At 45.0% G+C, this 17515-nt stretch overlaps 1 protein-coding gene across 2 annotated transcripts in view; it reads right to left on the bottom strand.

The window, feature by feature from the left end:
- Window positions 1-17515, bottom strand: part of TBC1D8B (TBC1 domain family member 8B) — a 153655-nt gene that overhangs the window by 77772 nt on the left and 58368 nt on the right. For both annotated transcript variants that reach the window (XM_033945881.1, XM_033945880.1), the window contains exons 7-9: window positions 11274-11441; window positions 7268-7408; window positions 3509-3659 (exon numbers count right to left, since the gene is read on the bottom strand). In XM_033945881.1, coding sequence (XP_033801772.1) covers window positions 3509-3659; window positions 7268-7408; window positions 11274-11441 — 460 coding nt within the window. The remainder of the gene's footprint in view (window positions 1-3508; window positions 3660-7267; window positions 7409-11273; window positions 11442-17515) is intronic.

Genomic DNA, 17515 nt, shown 5'->3' with positions numbered 1-17515 from the left:
AATCTTATACAGAGGCATCAATACCTCCTTTTTCCTACTGGCCATACCTCTCCCTATGCAACCTAGCATCCTTCTAGCTTTCACCATCACCTTTTCAACCTGTTTGGCCACCTTAAGATCATCACATACTATCACACCCAAGTCCCACTCTTCCATCGTGAACAAAAGTTCTTCACCCCCCAAACTGTACCGTTCCCTTGGGTTTTTGCAGCCCAAATGCATGACCTTGCATTTCTTAGCATTAAATTTTAGCTGCCAAATTTCAAACCATTCTTCAAGCTTCGCCAGGTCTTTCTTCATGTTATTCACACCATCCAGCATGCCTACTCTACTGTATTGCAGATTTTGGTATCATCCGCAAAGAGGCAAATCTTACCTGACAACCCTTCAGCAATATCATTTATAAAAATGTTAAAGAATAGGCCCAAGAACAGAACCTTGAGATATACCACTGGTAACATCCCTTTCCTCAGAGCAATCTCCATTGATCACTACCCTCTGTCGCCTTCCACTCAACCAGTTCCTGACCCAGCCCCTACAACTTATAGAATAACAGACATGAGATCTGACCATATCATCCTAGTGTTAAGGTGTAACCACATTGACTTCCGCCTGAAAAACATACCCCAGAATAGGGTCTCTAGTTTGTTTTTTGGGGTACTGCATACATCACTTAGACTTGCGGCTCCTTTAGCTTTGATCATCAAAGCAGGCATTGCTCACCATTTCTTTTTAGGCTCACAAAGTACTTGAAAGAAAGCCTTTGCATACTTGGGACTGAAGACATGGAACTTGAACTTTATGTGGCTAGAAAACAATTGTTTGAAAATGTAGTTGTTCCCATCATAGGAAGTGTGTGGCACAGTTGTTAGAGCTACAACCTCAGCACCCTGAGGTTGTAGTTTCAAATCCCATACTGCTCCTTGTGACCCTGGGCAAGTTACTTAATCACCCCATTGCCCCAGGTACATTAGGTAGAGTGTGAGTCTGCCGGGAAAGATAGGGAAAAATGTTTAAGTACCTGAATGTAAAACCACTTAGGCTATAAGTGACATATAAATACTATAATAAATATATAGGCTGATTTTATTAGTTGTTGATGTTTTATATCTACTGTGGGTGAAGATTTACCCAATATGATGAAGCAAAATAATTATTTTTGTGGTATTATTGATCTGCCTTACCAGAAAACTTCTAGAGTAAACTAGCAGCAGCATTTGCATTTAACATTTCTAAGTCACAGTTTAACTTGGAGGCAAGTGGAAAAGATTAGGGGATACTCCAATTGCCAGGGGCAGCATACCCAAGTTAAGGGGGTTTTATGTATGTGGATTCAAATGACAATTAGAAGCTCATACAGCAGGGTTGCCCAGAGGAAAGAAGATCTCTTTTCAGAAGGTCAACACAGAGCAAGCAAAGAAGCAGGTGAAGTAGGCCAGCACCAGTTTGCCAAGGTGGTACAGCAAGCACTAGGTGCACGAGGAGGCAACACAGAAGGGAGCCTAGCTGTTAATATGTGGGTATCTGGTCTGTAGAGGATAATTATGTAGCTGGTCCTAAGGTAAGCAAAATACCCAGCAACAGGTGGCAGCATGAGTTTTGAGGTTTATGACTCGTGCAACAGATTATGCTGTATAAATAAAGAGTTTATTGCTCTACTGGAAATTGCTGTTTCACATGCCATTGGATCAGTAAGTATTAACTGAAGGTCTGATTTCAGGCCAGGGCCATCCAACTGTGCTACAATTACAGGTAAGGAAGCCAGTAAAAACAAGATCTGAAATATGTTAAAGAATTATGGGAGAAGAAAGAACACTAGCACAAACCCGTTTAACATTTCCACCCAATTCCAAGAACAGAGACAATAAAAAATTGTTTCTGTTTATGAATATCCATCATTAGTTTTCTTTAGAGGGAAAAAAGACTAGTTATGAGCCACAGTGGATTCCAAGTAAATTTCTCTTTTTCACGCTCATGTTGTGGAGAAGGTATGTGTGTGTGAGATGTTTTTGAAATGTCCTATTAGCTACTATCACCATCTCTGCTGCCTTTAAGGTGCATGGCTACTCAGAGTTCCTGGTGGGGCTCATGCATATACCTGAAGTACCATACAACCTGACCCCAATGACAGGAAAAACCAGAGTGCACACTGCTATGCCCGTCAATCATGCTGTCTTATGCTGGCACTGTACACATGCTGAAAACTTGCAGGCAGCTCTTCCTGAATCTATACAAAAAGCCACCTGCAGGCTTTCAGCTCATTCACACTGCTGGCATAAACACGAACTATTTCTGGGATGGCAAAGCAGACTCTCAGACAGTGTAGATTTAGCTATGGGATGGAAGTCAAGGAGAACAGATGGAAGGCAGAAGCAGGATGAAGATGAGAGGATGCTGTGGGATGAGAAAGGTTGGCCAGTGAACACATTGAGGAAGCGGGATAAGGTTCAGGGCAAGAAGGGGGAGAGAGGATGCTATTTGAGGGAGGGGGTGCAATCCAAATGAATGGAAAGGCAAATTGAAAAAGGGAGGAACAGAATATAAATATGATGGAAGGTTGGATAAGGCAAAAGAGGCATGGAAGCAGGGTCGTAGTGAAGAGAAAGTATGTGAGAGTTGTTGGTGACCAGTGTGTGAGAGAAGAAATGAGTTGGGTTTTCATAAGCATGAGAACTGGCGAAGGATGTATGTGCGAGGAGAGGTTGAGAGAGGGGAGAATGGCAGCAGGAGTGAAACATCTAGAATAAAGTCTGAGAGAACAGAATGAGCAGGAAAAAAAGGAAACATGCTGAAAAAATAGAAAATAAGAGGTAAGATAAAACAATGGAAGCAAGCAAAAAATGAGGAGTGATCAGAAGAAAGGGAAAGAAACAAAAGATGAAGACAAAGAATAAAAGAACAAGAAATAGAGGTTAGAAATTTTTTAAATAAAATGTTACATTATCTGGCAGGAATTTCAGAATGAGTAAGTAGTGGACAGGATGAAGAATATTTTGCTTAGTTTTCAGAGAGACTAAAGGGTAAAAGGCCGGGATGAGGATGTTAGGGGAGTCAGGCCTGTTACTACAGAAGAGCACACCCATGCACACTCTGGGAAAAATGAGAAGGAACAATGATCACTGTTATGAACTGTTTAAGCAACTTGGGATCTATGCCAACAATCATGCCATAAAAGCCAAATGCAACCTATGGAGACAGCTCAAATAGCTAAAGAGTGCATACTGGAAAGTTTATAAAAACAAAAGGTGTGACCATTAAGTGAACAAAATATGAAAAAAAAAACCATACTACAGCAGAAAAACAATAGGCCCAGGGAGAAAAGATATAAAAGAGGAAGCGATAGCCAAGTTAACAGCTAGTCCAGCCAGTAGAAAAATTTAAATAGTAGTGTTGCTTTAAGTATCTACTTAGATGAGGTATACCATTTGCTGAGATTAAAGATGCCCGAAAGCAGAATTTATGCAACAAATGATGGACAAAGTAAACACAATTTATTCTGACTTTATACCTGAGAAGAGTAACCAGAGTTCTCCTCTTAATGTCTCAGGAATTCCCCTAACAACCAAATCTCGTGTCCTCTTTGTACGAAACATACTAACACCACGCCCACATTCTATAAACATAATATTCCATGACTGTTCTTTCATCTTTTCTTTCAGCTAAGAAAAAAAAAAGGAAAAATAGATTAATTCTCAAAAATAGATAAGCTTAGAAATCAATGTTTCTGAAGAAGATACAAAAGATAATGGATAGAACTAATTTATAACTAATCTGTATTAGTGTAGAGAAGTTCTGCAGACATCAAACTACACAAAAGGAGAAAGAAGATCTTAACTGTTATTTTTCTTTCTCCTTTAGTCTCATCAGACCTGTCCAGATGCTTGGATTTACTCCTACCAGCAGATAGACTGAAAATGACTGGATTTCAGAGTGTGTCTATAAGTACGCTGTGAAGTCAACAAGCAGTCAGTATTTACATACCAAAGTAGGTGAACAGAAAACTCAATAGTAAACCATACAGGCACCACAACTCTCAAGCAAGAGAACTAACTTATAACAGACAATCAATCCATCAATCAATCTTGCACAGGAATAACATTCTTTAAATCACCACTACTCCCAAGTCCTGTCACTAACTCATGAAATGAGAGCGATAATCATTGCTAGGCATTGATACTGTACAAGAAGGGTTATTGAGGGCCTAAAGAAAAGAAAATTAGTAGCTGAGATCTAATTTCTGAATGTTGTTCAATCCTCTGAATGACTTGTCCATGCAACAGCCATGGAGGAAAGGCATACAAAAGACCACCCCAATGTCATGGCTGCACTAATACATATATTCCTTCTGACCTTATGGAATTTTTGCATTGACTGGGGAAGCTAATAGCTCCATAACGAAATGACCCCAATGTTGGACAATGGTTGAGAATGTTTCCTGATTCAGACCACTCTTCTGGATCTAGAACATTTCTTGCCAAGGAAGTCTGCCCATAAGTTTTCTATGCCTGCTACCCAAGCCGCAGAGAAATCCAATAGATGAGCCTTCACCCATCAAGAGATCTAATCTAATCTAATCTAATCCTTAGGTTTGTATACCGCATCATCTCCATGTTCGTAGAGCTCGACGCGGTTTACAGTAGGAGAAATAGGAAGGAACTACAACAGATCCACTTCCATCACCACCTGTTAATTTTTCTTGCAGCCCTACTGATTGACACAGGCTTCCCTCCAACTTCCGGGTCAGCCAGGGTGGCCTCACAGTCCAGGCAACACCAAGCTAACTTCAGCGATGAAGAACCCTCTGTCTTCTGCTACTCTCCCGCTGCCTGTCAGGGAGTCCAAAGTCTATACAAGGCCCGACACTGGCACTAGCTTAACTGATGCACAGCCTTTGAGTCTGTCCACTCATGAGGCTCTGTTGGTACCACCTTTCTGATGCAAATGTGTTAAAGTAGGTGGATCTGACAGGGCCTTCCTGAGAGCGTGAACATGAAGGCTCTTCATTGAAGTTAGCACCAGTGCCAAGCACTGCATGGAATGTAGATTACAGGTCAGGCAGTGGTAAGGTGGCAGAAGGAGGAAAGTTAGACGAGGAGAAATGCTTGACTTTCTGGGGGGGGGGGGGGGGGGGGAGGAGAGAGGGAGTGTTGTTGGATTGAGGGATATGGGGAAATGTAGAGAGTTGGTAAGGCTGGCTGGATGGGTGTGGAGAAATGCTGGATGGATGAAGAAGAAAGAATATGCTTCTTATGGGATGGAGAGGAAGGGAAGAAAGAGGAGGAAATGCACATGGATGGAGGAGAGGGAAGGGGAACTGAAGAGAAAGGGAAGACATGCACATGGATGAAGAGGAAAAGAAGAGAGAGGAAGAAGGTGCACATGGATAAAGTGGAATAGAAAGAAATAGAGAGAGGAGATGCACATGGCTGGAAGGGAAAAGGAAGAGGGGGAAAGATGCATGTGGATGGAGGAAGGGAGGGGCATGAACTTTGGACATAGAAGGGAGGGAATAGAAATAGAGAATTTTGGGGCATGAGTGTGTGAGAGAGAGAGGGAAAGAGATGGTACACATGGGGAAAGGAAGACAGAGGAAAATTGTTGGGCACAGAGAGAGAGAAGTGAGATGAAAATGCACGGGGAAGAGAAGGATGAAAGGGAGAAATGATAGAATGGTCATGGAGAGGGAACAGTGGGACAGATTGAAAAGGATGCAAGGGAGAGGAATGTTGGACATAGTGCTTGAGGGAATGGAGGGACAGAGGTGGCATGTACTGGAGAGGGGTGATAGAAGGAGAAACGTTGGGCAAGGGACTGGTAGGCAGTGGTGAAAGATGCTGCACATGATCCGAGGGATGAAAGAGGGAGAAATGCTGGATGTGGCAGTAGAGGAGGGAGAGGTGCACCCTGGATCTCTCTCTTTTTCCCCATTCACTTTGCAGAAAGGGAGGGAATGAGAGAAGGACAGATGGACAGTGAGAGAGAGAAGGACACATGGTAGATGCATGGAGCAGTCTCCCGGTAGAGGTGGTGGAGACAGAGACTATGTCTGATTTCAAGAAAGCCTGGGATAGGCATGTGGGATCTCTTGGAGAGAGGAAGAGATAATGGTTATTGTGAATGGGCTGACTGGATGGGCCATTTGGCCTTTATCTGCTATCATGGGGGTGGAGGAGAGAAGAAGAAAAGTTGGACTCATGGAGGGACAGAGAAAGATGTTGGTTGGGGAAGGGAATGAGGAGAGGCAGCATACAGGAGGCAGAAAGAAAGAAATGTTGGATGCACAGTCAGATGGAAGAGCAACCAGAGACTAATAAAATCACCAGAAAACAAAGGTAGGGAAAATGATTTTATTTTCAATTTAGTGTTCCAAATATGTCAGTTTTGAGAATTTATATCTGTTGTCTATATTTTGCACTATATTTGACTATTTTTTTGTAGCTGTTCCTGAGGTGACATTGCATATTTTAAAGTCATCTGCCTTGACCTCTTTGGAAAAAAAAATAAATATAAATGATTAACATTTTTTCTGCATACAGTGTGATTTGTGTTTTTTTAATTTTGTGGTTACCATTATGTATTGTTAATAAGATTATATTGTGTACATGAAAAATGAATGGAAGAAATTGCATTACAATTAGTACTATTATTATGGGGGTGGGGTCAGGGACAGATCTTGGGCGGGTTTGGGGTGGAGCTTGGGCAGGGATACTCTGTTGTTATTTGTTAGACTTAGGGGTAGTTGGCTTGAAGAAGTTGAGAAACACTGCGGTAGTGGATGCGTGTAGTGGAGCTCTAGCCCATGCCAAAATTTCTAACACTGCTGCAATGGAACCCAACAACTGAAGGCAGTCTTGAGCATGCAGGTGATCTGATGCTAAGGAGACCATAAAGCTGTGCTTGCACTTTCTGCTCCTTGCTGTAGTCAAACACCAAGCCCTCTCTCTGATATTGAGCCTGACCCCTATGTATTCTATCACCTGCAAGGGGATGAGATTTGCTTTTGGTAATATTCACTACCCAGTCCAACCGCTCCAAGAACTCTACCACTCTTACTGTGATGCACTTTTTCTCCTGAAAGGATTTAGTCTAAATGAGCTAATTAATTCACACAAGTCTTAATAAAATAACAACATCCCTCTATGGGAGTGTTCATGAATTATAAAGAAATCAGATATCTACCAGAAAACAAAAATAGAATTCTAAATTCTGTTTTGAAGGCACTGATAATTTAATTTTTTGTAGAATACAGAAGTTCAGAAAATCTTACCATTTTAGGATCAAGGTTTTCTGCATCTTGAGGATGAAAGACAGTCATAAAAGCTTCAGTGCTCACTGTTCTGCTGTTTCCTTTCTGGCTAGCTATTGCTTGCTCCTCAATATTGTCTGTAATATTATCAGAATCAACAGCCTACAAAATATACACAGAGAATTTTAAACACTACTCTGCAATGCCCCTTGACACTCGCACAAAGTACTGTTGCACAATGTTATATTTCAGTTATACTTCAGAATAATTTTAATGCATTTTTTCAGATAAGCATCTTTTATGAAATATGGCACCATATTTGTGTAACAGAACTCTATATTTTCAAAGTTCTGGTTTCTGCAAGTCTCCTGAGCTGTTTTATATAGATTGGCAGACACAAGCTGAAGTTGCCCCTCCCCCCCAAATTTCAAACAGCAATATAAGCGACCTCTTCAGCAACTTAGAGCAGAGCGTGTAATAATTATCCCAATGTTGAGGACTCAGACCCTGGATACACCAATTATGTGGATCCTTGCCTGAAATGTTCCTGTGGCATTGAGTGCACATATGGCACTTTGAATATGGAAGGAAAAACTGACGAAGCGAGATCAAAGACTCAGTGATTCAGGGAGGTTAAGTAGGTAGTAAACTGAAAACAAGTCGGCGCTTCCAGCCTGAGAAGAGGCTGAAAAGTGCCTGCAGGATAAAGTATGGAAACTCTTCTGGGCAAGTGTAATTGCTTTATGCTGTGCGATCATTTGTCCTTCCTCTCAAATTGCATTATATAAGAACATAAGAGTTGCTCTACTGGTACAGATCAATATTTTTTTCTAGTGCAAGATCTGGCAAGATGGAACAAAGGCCTTCAGTTTTGCTACAACTGCCAAAAAGTCTTGGAAACATATTTTATGATTGTCATACTGAAGTGATCCACCTGCATGTAATGCTTGCAAAATCTCCTGCTTGTGCACAAAGTTCAGAAGTTTCAGTATCACAGGTATGGGCTGCTGATCAATGGTGTGTCAAGGTCTCAATCTATGTGCATGCTCAATGTGCAAGAGGCCTGCAGTTGAATGAAATTGCAGAGATTGGGGAAAAAGTGTTTCCAGGATTCCTTGAATTTCTGAGTCTTATGGATTTAGATACCCCAAATCATCAACCTTTTCTTCTAAAGCTGTAAGTTTGGACTGAAGGGACTGCTGTGAAGTTTCTAGTTGCTGCAGTTTATCCTCTAAATCATTAAGCTAGAAAGTCTACCCTTAGCGTTTCTATCCATTTATCCATAGAATCCAATATTTGTTGTAGTTTTTTTATTCTCAGACACCTCCAATACCCGCTCTTATCTCCACTGACTGAGTGAGTTCACAGTGGTTCATCTTCTGTCATCTTGGACTCGCCCACGCGGCTACAATCTCTATCTTTATGTTGAATTTTGGAGGTCATCATCAAAATCTCTGGTGGTCTAGCTGTAGTTTTCAAAAACAGTTTAGAACTAAACATCCACAGTCACGATCCTAAAACAAAGTTTTATTGGCTGGAGGGATGGGAGCTCACCACACTTCAGCCCTGCTGCTAGCTCAGCATCACGTAACTCTAAACAAGCAGATTCTAAAATTATTGATAGTCATAACATACAGTATTACACACCTTTAATTATAACTTAAAATGGATGTTGCTAAAGGTATTATCATTCATTTATTTAGCTGATTTTATGTATCACCTAACCTATGATAAGGCTATGAATAACTTACAATTTATAAAGTATGGATAGAAAGAGTACCGTATTTTCACGCATATAACGCGCGCGTTATACGCGTTTTTACCTACCGCGCATACCCCTCGCGCGTTATATGCGTGAGCGCGGTATACAAAAGTTTTAAAACATAGTTCCCACCCCGCCCGACGCCCGATTCACCCCCCCCAGCAGGACCGCTCGCACCCCCACCCCGAACGACCGCTCGCACGCGCTCCCACCCGCACCCGCATCCACGATCGGAGCAAGAGGGAGCCCAAGCCCTCTTGCCCGGCCGACTCCCCGACGTCCGATACATCCCCCCCCCCCCAGCAGGACCGCTCGCACCCCCACCCCGAATGACCGCTCGCACGCGCTCCCACCCGCACCCGCATCCACGATCGGAGCAAGAGGGAGCCCAAGCCCTCTTGCCCGGCCGACTCCCCGACATCCGATACATCCCCCCCCCCCCCGGCAGGACCACTCGCACCCCCACCCCGAACGACCGCTCGCACGCGCTCCCACCCGCACCCGCATCCACGATCGGAGCAAGAGGGAGCCCAAGCCCTCTTGCCCGGCCGACTCCCCGACGTCCGATACATCCCCCCCCCCCCGGCAGGACCACTCGCACCCCCACCCCGAAAGACCGCTCGCACGCGCTCCCACCCGCACCCGCATCCACGATCGGAGCAAGAGGGAGCCCAAGCCCTCTTGCCCGGCCGACTCCCCGACGTCCGATACATCCCCCCCCCCGGCAGGACCCCCCGGCACCCCCACCCCGAAGGACCGCCGACTTCCCGACAATATCGGGCCAGAAGGGAGCCCAAACCCTCCTGGCCACGGCGACCCCCTAACCCCACCCCGCACTACATTACGGGCAGGAGGGATCCCAGGCCCTCCTGCCCTCGACGCAAACCCCCCTCCCCCCCAACGACCGCCCCCCCCCACGACCCTCCGGCCGCCCCCCAGCCGACCCGCGATCCCCCTGGCGACCCCCACGGCCCCCCCACCCCCCTTCCCCGTACCTTTGGTAGTTGGCCGGACAGACGGGAGCCAAACCCGCCTGTCCGGCAGGCAGCCAACGAAGGAATGAGGCCGGATTGGCCCATCCATCCTAAAGCTCCGCCTACTGGTGGGGCCTAAGGCGCGTGGGCCAATCAGAATAGGCCCTGGAGCCTTAGGTCCCACCTGGGGGCGCGGCCTGAGGCACATGGGCTCAACCCGACCATGTGCCTCAGGCCGCGCCCCCAGGTGGGACCTAAGGCTCCAGGGACTATTCTGATTGGCCCACGCGCCTTAGGCCCCACCAGTAGGCGGAGCTTTAGGATGGATGGGCCAATCCGGCCTCATTCCTTCGTTGGCTGCCTGCCGGACAGGCGGGTTTGGCTCCCGTCTGTCCGGCCAACTACCAAAGGTACGGGGAAGGGGGGTGGGGGGGTCGTGGGGGTCGCCAGGGGGGTCGCGGGTCGGCTGGGGGAGCGGTCGGAGGTTCTTGGGGGGGGGCGGTCGTTGGGGGGGAGGGGGGTTTGCGTCGAGGGCAGGAGGGCCTGGGATCCCTCCTGCCCGTAATGTAGTGCGGGGTGGGGTTAGGGGGTCGCCGTGGCCAGGAGGGTTTGGGCTCCCTTCTGGCCCAACTACCAAAGGTACGGGGAAGGGGGGTGGGGGGGTCGTGGGGGTCGCCAGGGGGGGTCGCGGGTCGGCTGGGGGGGCGGTCGGAGGTTCTTGGGGGGGGGGCAGTCGTTGGGGGGAGGGGGGTTTGCGTCGAGGGCAGGAGGGCCTGGGATCCCTCCTGCCCGTAATGTAGTGCGGGGTGGGGTTAGGGGGTCGCCGTGGCCAGGAGGATTTGGGCTCCCTCCTGGCCCGATATTGTTGGGGAGTCGGCGGTCCTTCGGGGGGAGGGATGTATCGGACGTCGGGGGGGGGCATCAGGCTTTCAGGATGGGGACAGACCTTCAAGGGGGGACAGTGCACGGAAGTCAGGGGGGGTGAACGGAGAGTCGGAAAGTCAGGGCGGGCGAAAGGAGCGTCGGGCAGCATGCGCGGTATACCCGTGAGCGCGGTATACCAAAGTTTTTGTACATATCATCGTGATTTCTGCGCGCTATACCCGTGTGCGCGTTTTATACGGGTGCGCGTTATTTGCGTGAAAATACGGTAAACAGGTAGGGCAAAATCAGGGATGGACTGGAAACTGGCAAGCTGATGAAAAAAGAACATATCCTTCAGTAACGGAGAAGCAGTGTATAACTCCCTGTAATCAGTTGACTTTTTTTTTTTTTAAAAAAGAGTCTTTACCTCAATAATCACAGTGTGCTGAGGACTTGAAAGCGTTCCACACTTAATTCGAAGTCTTTGCACCAATTGATCAAAATCTCTAACTTCAGTGAAACGGAACACTCTATTTCCTTTGGTACTAACAGAAACAGCTTTAGCTGTAGCATCTGTCTTTTCTACACCTATAACCTAAGGATAAAAAATAGAGAAAGATGTAATTTGAACTGTTCATATCTGTCTGGCCTTTATTTGTTGACTGAAAAACCATACTCTTAAGTATCATGTAAAATGCATAACTGCACCCTGAACAGATTATTCAGTCCAATCTTTACCACTAATAACAGCCAGAAAATTATGCATCAAAATAAAAAAGGAAAATGGTGCAAAAAATGTAAAATCTTTAATTGAATACGTAAAATAGAACATTATAAATCCCCTTTGTGGATGAAGGGTGCACACAGGATTGCTAACTGGCTCCAGATTTTTCTGATAGGGTTGACCTAGTCCTGTGTTTACCCTAATGGATGCAGGAGCTTAAAGTCTCTTGGATTCACTTTTTTTTTTCTTTTATGCTGATGATATTCAGCTACTTTATCCTTTTAGATTGTAAACAATTTTTATTGACATGAAAAACCGGCAGAATCGGAGAAAACAACAAGTTACAGAAAACAATGAACATGGGCAAAAGATTTGCATAACAAAGTACATCATGACAAAAACATGCGTCAGTTACAACCACCCACAAACCCCGGCCCCCCCCTGTTCCCCCCTTCCTGCTAGTCTCACCCACCATCTCTCCACCCCCCTCCCCCACTACCCTCCCAAGATAGAGAAGAATGCAAAGGCATGAATAAGAAAAACCACAGACCAAATTCCCCCAGGGTCTGGACTTTGATGACCCCAGGGCACACAAATGAACAAGGCATCTCCTCCAAAAACAGTCCCCCCCAACCCATCCCCCCCCTCAGAGCAGAGAGATGCAGGGATCCAGAACCGGCCAGGAGATTGCACTATTAAGCTAGGGTATTAAGAATAAGGCTGCGCCCCCTAGGGGGACAAGGAACGTAAATAGGGGTCCCAAAGAAGCAAAAAGCACCGACGATGTTTAAGGGAGCCCCCCACCTCACACACCTCCCAAAGAACTAACGCATGGAGATGAGCTCTCCAATGCCAAAAAGACGGAGGATTCGATGAGGTCCAGTGCTGCATAATACACCTGCGAGCCAGGAGACACATCTTATGACACAGCCAATGAGCTTCCCTGGGCAAGGATCTAAAAGCCCCCGGTATATCCAGCACCACTTGATCAACGGTGCCCGCCACAAATGTATCCAAAAGGGAGCCCAAATATTTAACCACCTCAACCCAAAAAGCCCGAATACACCAACAATCCCACAAGGCATGTGAAAACGTGTTCGGATCTCGACCACATTTGAGACACAGAGGCGAGGCAATGCCTTCAAATTTGAAAAGCTGAGCTTGGGTAATATACCCTCTATATAATATACAAGCATAACATTCCCACAATACGGCTCCCCGGATTGTGTCCTGATGATTATTCCTTAATTTCTAATAAACTAGATGCAGTGGTTGACAGGATATCACTGAATAGGTTGAAAATTAATTCTTAGAAGACATTTACTATGATTTTTTCTTTTACTAAATGTTTATTAACCCCTCCATGTTTCATCATGAAAGGTACTGCTTTACCGTATTCCACATCCATTAAAATTCTTGGTGTAACCATAGACAATTTTTTATTCTTTCATTCTCAGATTTTCAGAGTTGTTTCTTTCTCATTCTTAAAACTTTGTCAGCTTCGTCACTCCTAAACTGTAATTCACTTATGATTCTTTTACATTCTTTGATTCTTTCCAAACTTAATTACTGTAACTCTCTTTTAATTGATCTTTCTCCATATCAAATTTGTCATCCTCAGCTTGTACAAAATACTGTACTTTGCTTGCTTTACTGTCGATCTAAATATGATCATATTACACCTTTACTTAAGTCAGAACATATGTTCCAAATTTATACAGAATACCCTTTGGGGTAAAACTAGCTTAGGCCTTTACCCTGCCTCTAAACGCATACAGCAAAAAGAGGCATTTTCACAGGAGGGGAAAGGACGGGAGGTGGCCGACCAAAAGTTTAAACAGGTTGCCTAGTCGGCACTTATACATTTTGACTTAGACCAAGTTAAAATAGGTATAAGTGCCAGAAAAGGGGCTACTGAGCTGATCGCGGATGCCGCGATCAGCTCAGCAGCCCCGGCAACCTGCCCACCTCCCACCGCAACGATCGCGGTAGGAGAGATGGCTCATCTCCCCTGCCGCGATAGCGATCACTCCTCTACCTGAACTGCCACAAACCGCAGCAGGAAAGATTGGGCATCTCTCCTGCCACGGGTCGCGGCAGTTCGGAGGTGGGCCGATCGCCATCGCGGCAGGGGAGATGAGCCATCTCTCCTGCCACGATTGTTAGGGAGGGGTGAATTCTGGGGTGGGGGGGGGGGTGGAATCTGTAACCGGTTTTGACAGACACCGGTTACAGAATCCAGCTTTTAGGCGAAGGACTGGCCCTTCCTTCGCCTAAAAGCTCTGGTTTTGGACGTTTGCGACTTAGGCTTTTTTGGTTATGTGTTGTAAGTTTAGACGTAGTGGTGGTCTGGGCGTTTAAACAGCTGAACTTAGATGCAGGACATTCTCAAAAAAACCTTTATTTTGGACGGTTTTTTTTGAGAATGGACATTTTTCCTGCTTCTACTTTCAATGTTTAGAGCCTAGGCCAAAAGGGGACTTAGACTTTTTTTTTTTATTATGCCCCTCCACAAGTATAATGTACTTTCTTTCCAGATTCATTCTTCTGGTCTCCCTTCATTTTTGGATAGTTACCCCGATTCCCTACTCCCCTCAAAGGAACCTCCATTCCTCTCATCAAAATTTGATAACTGTTTTCATTCATAGAAAACTAGAATTTATGGAAAATAAACAGAGGAGGAATAACTTGAGGTTCTTGAATTTTCCCAAGTCTCCAGTGATTTCTGGTCTGGAAATGGTCCAGAAATACTTAAAAGAAATTCTTTTAATACCAGAAGAAAGCCTACTGCCTATTGTTAGAGTGCAATATATTACCGTGGAAAGGGGAAAGCTCTACTTCTACAGACCCCAGTAGGACCAGAAGCATGTGGATTGAACTTAACAAATTTCCTGGAAAGTTCCCTTGAAGTAATAACTGAAAGAACTACTCTTACTGTTTCATTTGCTCGAGTTTGTTAGGGATTTTTGATTTTTCGAACATTTTCGGCATATGAAAAATACTTTTTTAGGCTCAACTATTTGCATATTTCCCGATATATCTCGTGAGACGCAGAAGAGAAGAAAAGACTTTTGGTTTACAGACCTAGAGTTATAGCTTTGGGTGGTTCCTTTGTTTTTAAATTTCCTGCTAAATGCTGCATCTCATTAGAAAGAAAATGTTTTCTTTTTTTGAACCCAAACAGTTATTACAATTTGTTGTGGCCAAGGACGGGGGGTGGGGTAGGGGGGTTAACCATTGGTTCAATAGTGGCTCCTACAGTTTAATGAACCGGCTGCCGGAAGTAGTCTCTCTTACTTCTATTATATCCTGATAAATGATTTATTGTATTTCTTCATTGAATTTACTTAGGTGTTGGATTATTGTGGACAAAACAATGAATATTATTTTCCTTTAATCTTTCTTTGGTTGAGGGTCACCTCCATTGTTTCTTATATTGTAATTCTAATCCATATTCAAGTTGAAGTGCTTGTTTAAAATGTAAAATTTGAATAAAAATAAAAAAAATTTGATGAATGTTTTTGAATGTTAATAGGGATTCTAGTTTCTCGGTAATGGCCCCTACTTTGTGGAACTCTCTTCCACTATATTTAAGGGCAGAAAAATAATTCAAAAACTTTTAAGTCACAACTAAAGACTTTTTAAATGGCATTTGATACAACCTTTCAATAGCTTTTTTTCCATATTGGTTAATACTGGGTTTTTTCCCCCCTTTACGTTTTGTTGTTCTTCCCTCCAGTTTCCCTTTAATATATTGTAAATCTTTCCTTCCCCTTTTGGCCACCATGTACTGGTTTTGTGTTTTGATTGTTCACCTTCTTTGTTTTTATTGATTTTAGAAACATTACCCCAGCTTTTACAACTGTAAACCACTTTGGTTTAACTTTTTATGTTAATAACTACAGTATATCACATAAAGTAACTGTTCTGATTTACCAATTGCATTCCCTACAAAAGCAATACTACGATTTCTGTTTGTAATAGGGTAAACTCAGGACTAGATCAACCCAATTGGGAAAACCTGGAGGCAGCTGATAACTATGTACAGAATGTATGTGTGCATAAATATTTTGCAGAATAAAGGGTGCAACCAGTGTGAGGGAAGAAGGCAAGGTTTCCTCCCCCCCTCCCCCCCACAAAGCTCTCCCTTTTCCTTCTCTTCAGTTTCCCATATTCTCTCTTATCAGTGCACCTCTCTGCCATCCCTTTGAAGCCTCTCAGACCCAAATGAATAAATGAAGTGATGCACATAGGGAAAAATATTTTCAACTACAGATACAAAATACAGAATTCTGGATTAAGAGGCACCACCCAAGGCAAAAAAAAATCTTGCGGTCATCATTGTCAATAGATTGAAATTTTCAGCCCAGTGTGCTGCAGCTGCCTAAAAGGCAAATACAAAATTAGAAATTATTTGAAAAATAATGGTAAACAAAAACAAGAATACAATTAAGACTCTGTATACAGTATGACCATACCTTGAAAACTGTATGCAATTCTGGTCACCCCATCTCAAAAAGGATATATATCAGAATGGGAAAAGATTCAGAAGACAAAAAACCCTCATAAAAATCCAATGTTTTGCTTAATCTTTATGATTCCAAGTAGTGTTTAATATATTATTACGCGAGTTGCACAAAACAAATTAAAACAGGACACTTCAGCATGGAAAAGAAGGGGCATTTTCAATAGTGGGGCAATAGAGGGACATATTCAAAAGTGTGTCTAAGTCCGAATTTGGACGTCCTGAGAAGTCCAAAACTCAGATTCCAGAGGTAAGGGAGGGAGAAGCAAATGAAGCTCCAGACAAGAGTTCTCGCGAGAAGAGGTTGACCATCCACAGGTTCAGGAATAGAGTGTCTGCCTTACTAGAACAGGGGTGGGCAAACTTTTTGACCAGTGGGTCACAATGGGTTCTTAAATTTGACAGAGGGGCCAGGCGACAGGGGGGGGGGGGAGGAGTTCTGATGCTGCAGGAGAAAACAGCACTGCCACGGCTGCCAGCTGCTGAATCCTCACAAATTTTCTTTTTGCGCATTTTGCCTTCCTCCTATGTCCTTGGTGCACCTTTCTATGTCCTTAGTGCTCCAGTGCCTCCTTCCTATTTCCTTAGTGCCCCAGTGCCTCCTTCCTATGTCCCTAGTGCCCCTTCCTATGTCCTTAGTGCCCCCAGTGCCTCTTTCCTATGTCCTTAGTGCCCCAGTGCCTCCTTTCTATGCCTCCAGTGCCACCTTCCTATGTTCTTAGTGCCCCCAGTGCCACATTCCTATGTCCTTAGTGCCACAGTGCCTCCTTCCTATGCCCCCAGTGCCCACCTTCCTATGTCCTTAGTGTCCCACTGCCTCCTTCCTATGTCCTTAGTGACACAGTGCCTCCTTCCTATGCCCCCAGTGCCAGCTTCCTATGTCCTTAGTGCCTCCATCCTATGCCCCCGGTGCCTCCTTCCTATGTCCTTAGTGGCCCCTTCCTCCCTCCCCCCAAGCCAATCTGCACCAGCCATCCCCCGAAGCTGCGCCGAAGCTTGCCTGCCCCCAAGACGACCCACCGCCAATTCTTCCTCCCTCCTCCCAGTCCAGCACCCGCCCATCTGTCCATCCGCTGGCTCCCTGCCCTATCCGTCCACTCGCTGCCGTCGCTCGCCTGCTATATTTACTTACAGCCCCGCTGGTGCCGCAACAAAGGGAAGGGCCAGACGCATACCCACAAGCCTTCTCCCAACGTCAATTCTGACATAGGAGAGAAGGTCCAGGCCAGCCAATCCCGGACCTTCTCTCCAACATCAGAATTGATGTCGGGAGAAGGCTTGTGTGTACACGCCTGGCCCTTCCCTTCCCTTCGTTGCAGCACCAGCGACACTGTATGTAAATATAGCAGGCGAGTGGCGGCAGCGAGCATACGGACAGGCGGCCCGTGTATCATGCATTTAGAAACCCTGCCTTATGCTG

Source organism: Geotrypetes seraphini, chromosome 5 (assembly GCF_902459505.1).
Source record: "Geotrypetes seraphini chromosome 5, aGeoSer1.1, whole genome shotgun sequence".
Lineage (NCBI taxonomy): Eukaryota > Metazoa > Chordata > Amphibia > Gymnophiona > Dermophiidae > Geotrypetes > Geotrypetes seraphini.
Note: the sequence above shows the minus strand (reverse complement) of the source record. Positions and strands in the feature narration are given on the sequence as shown.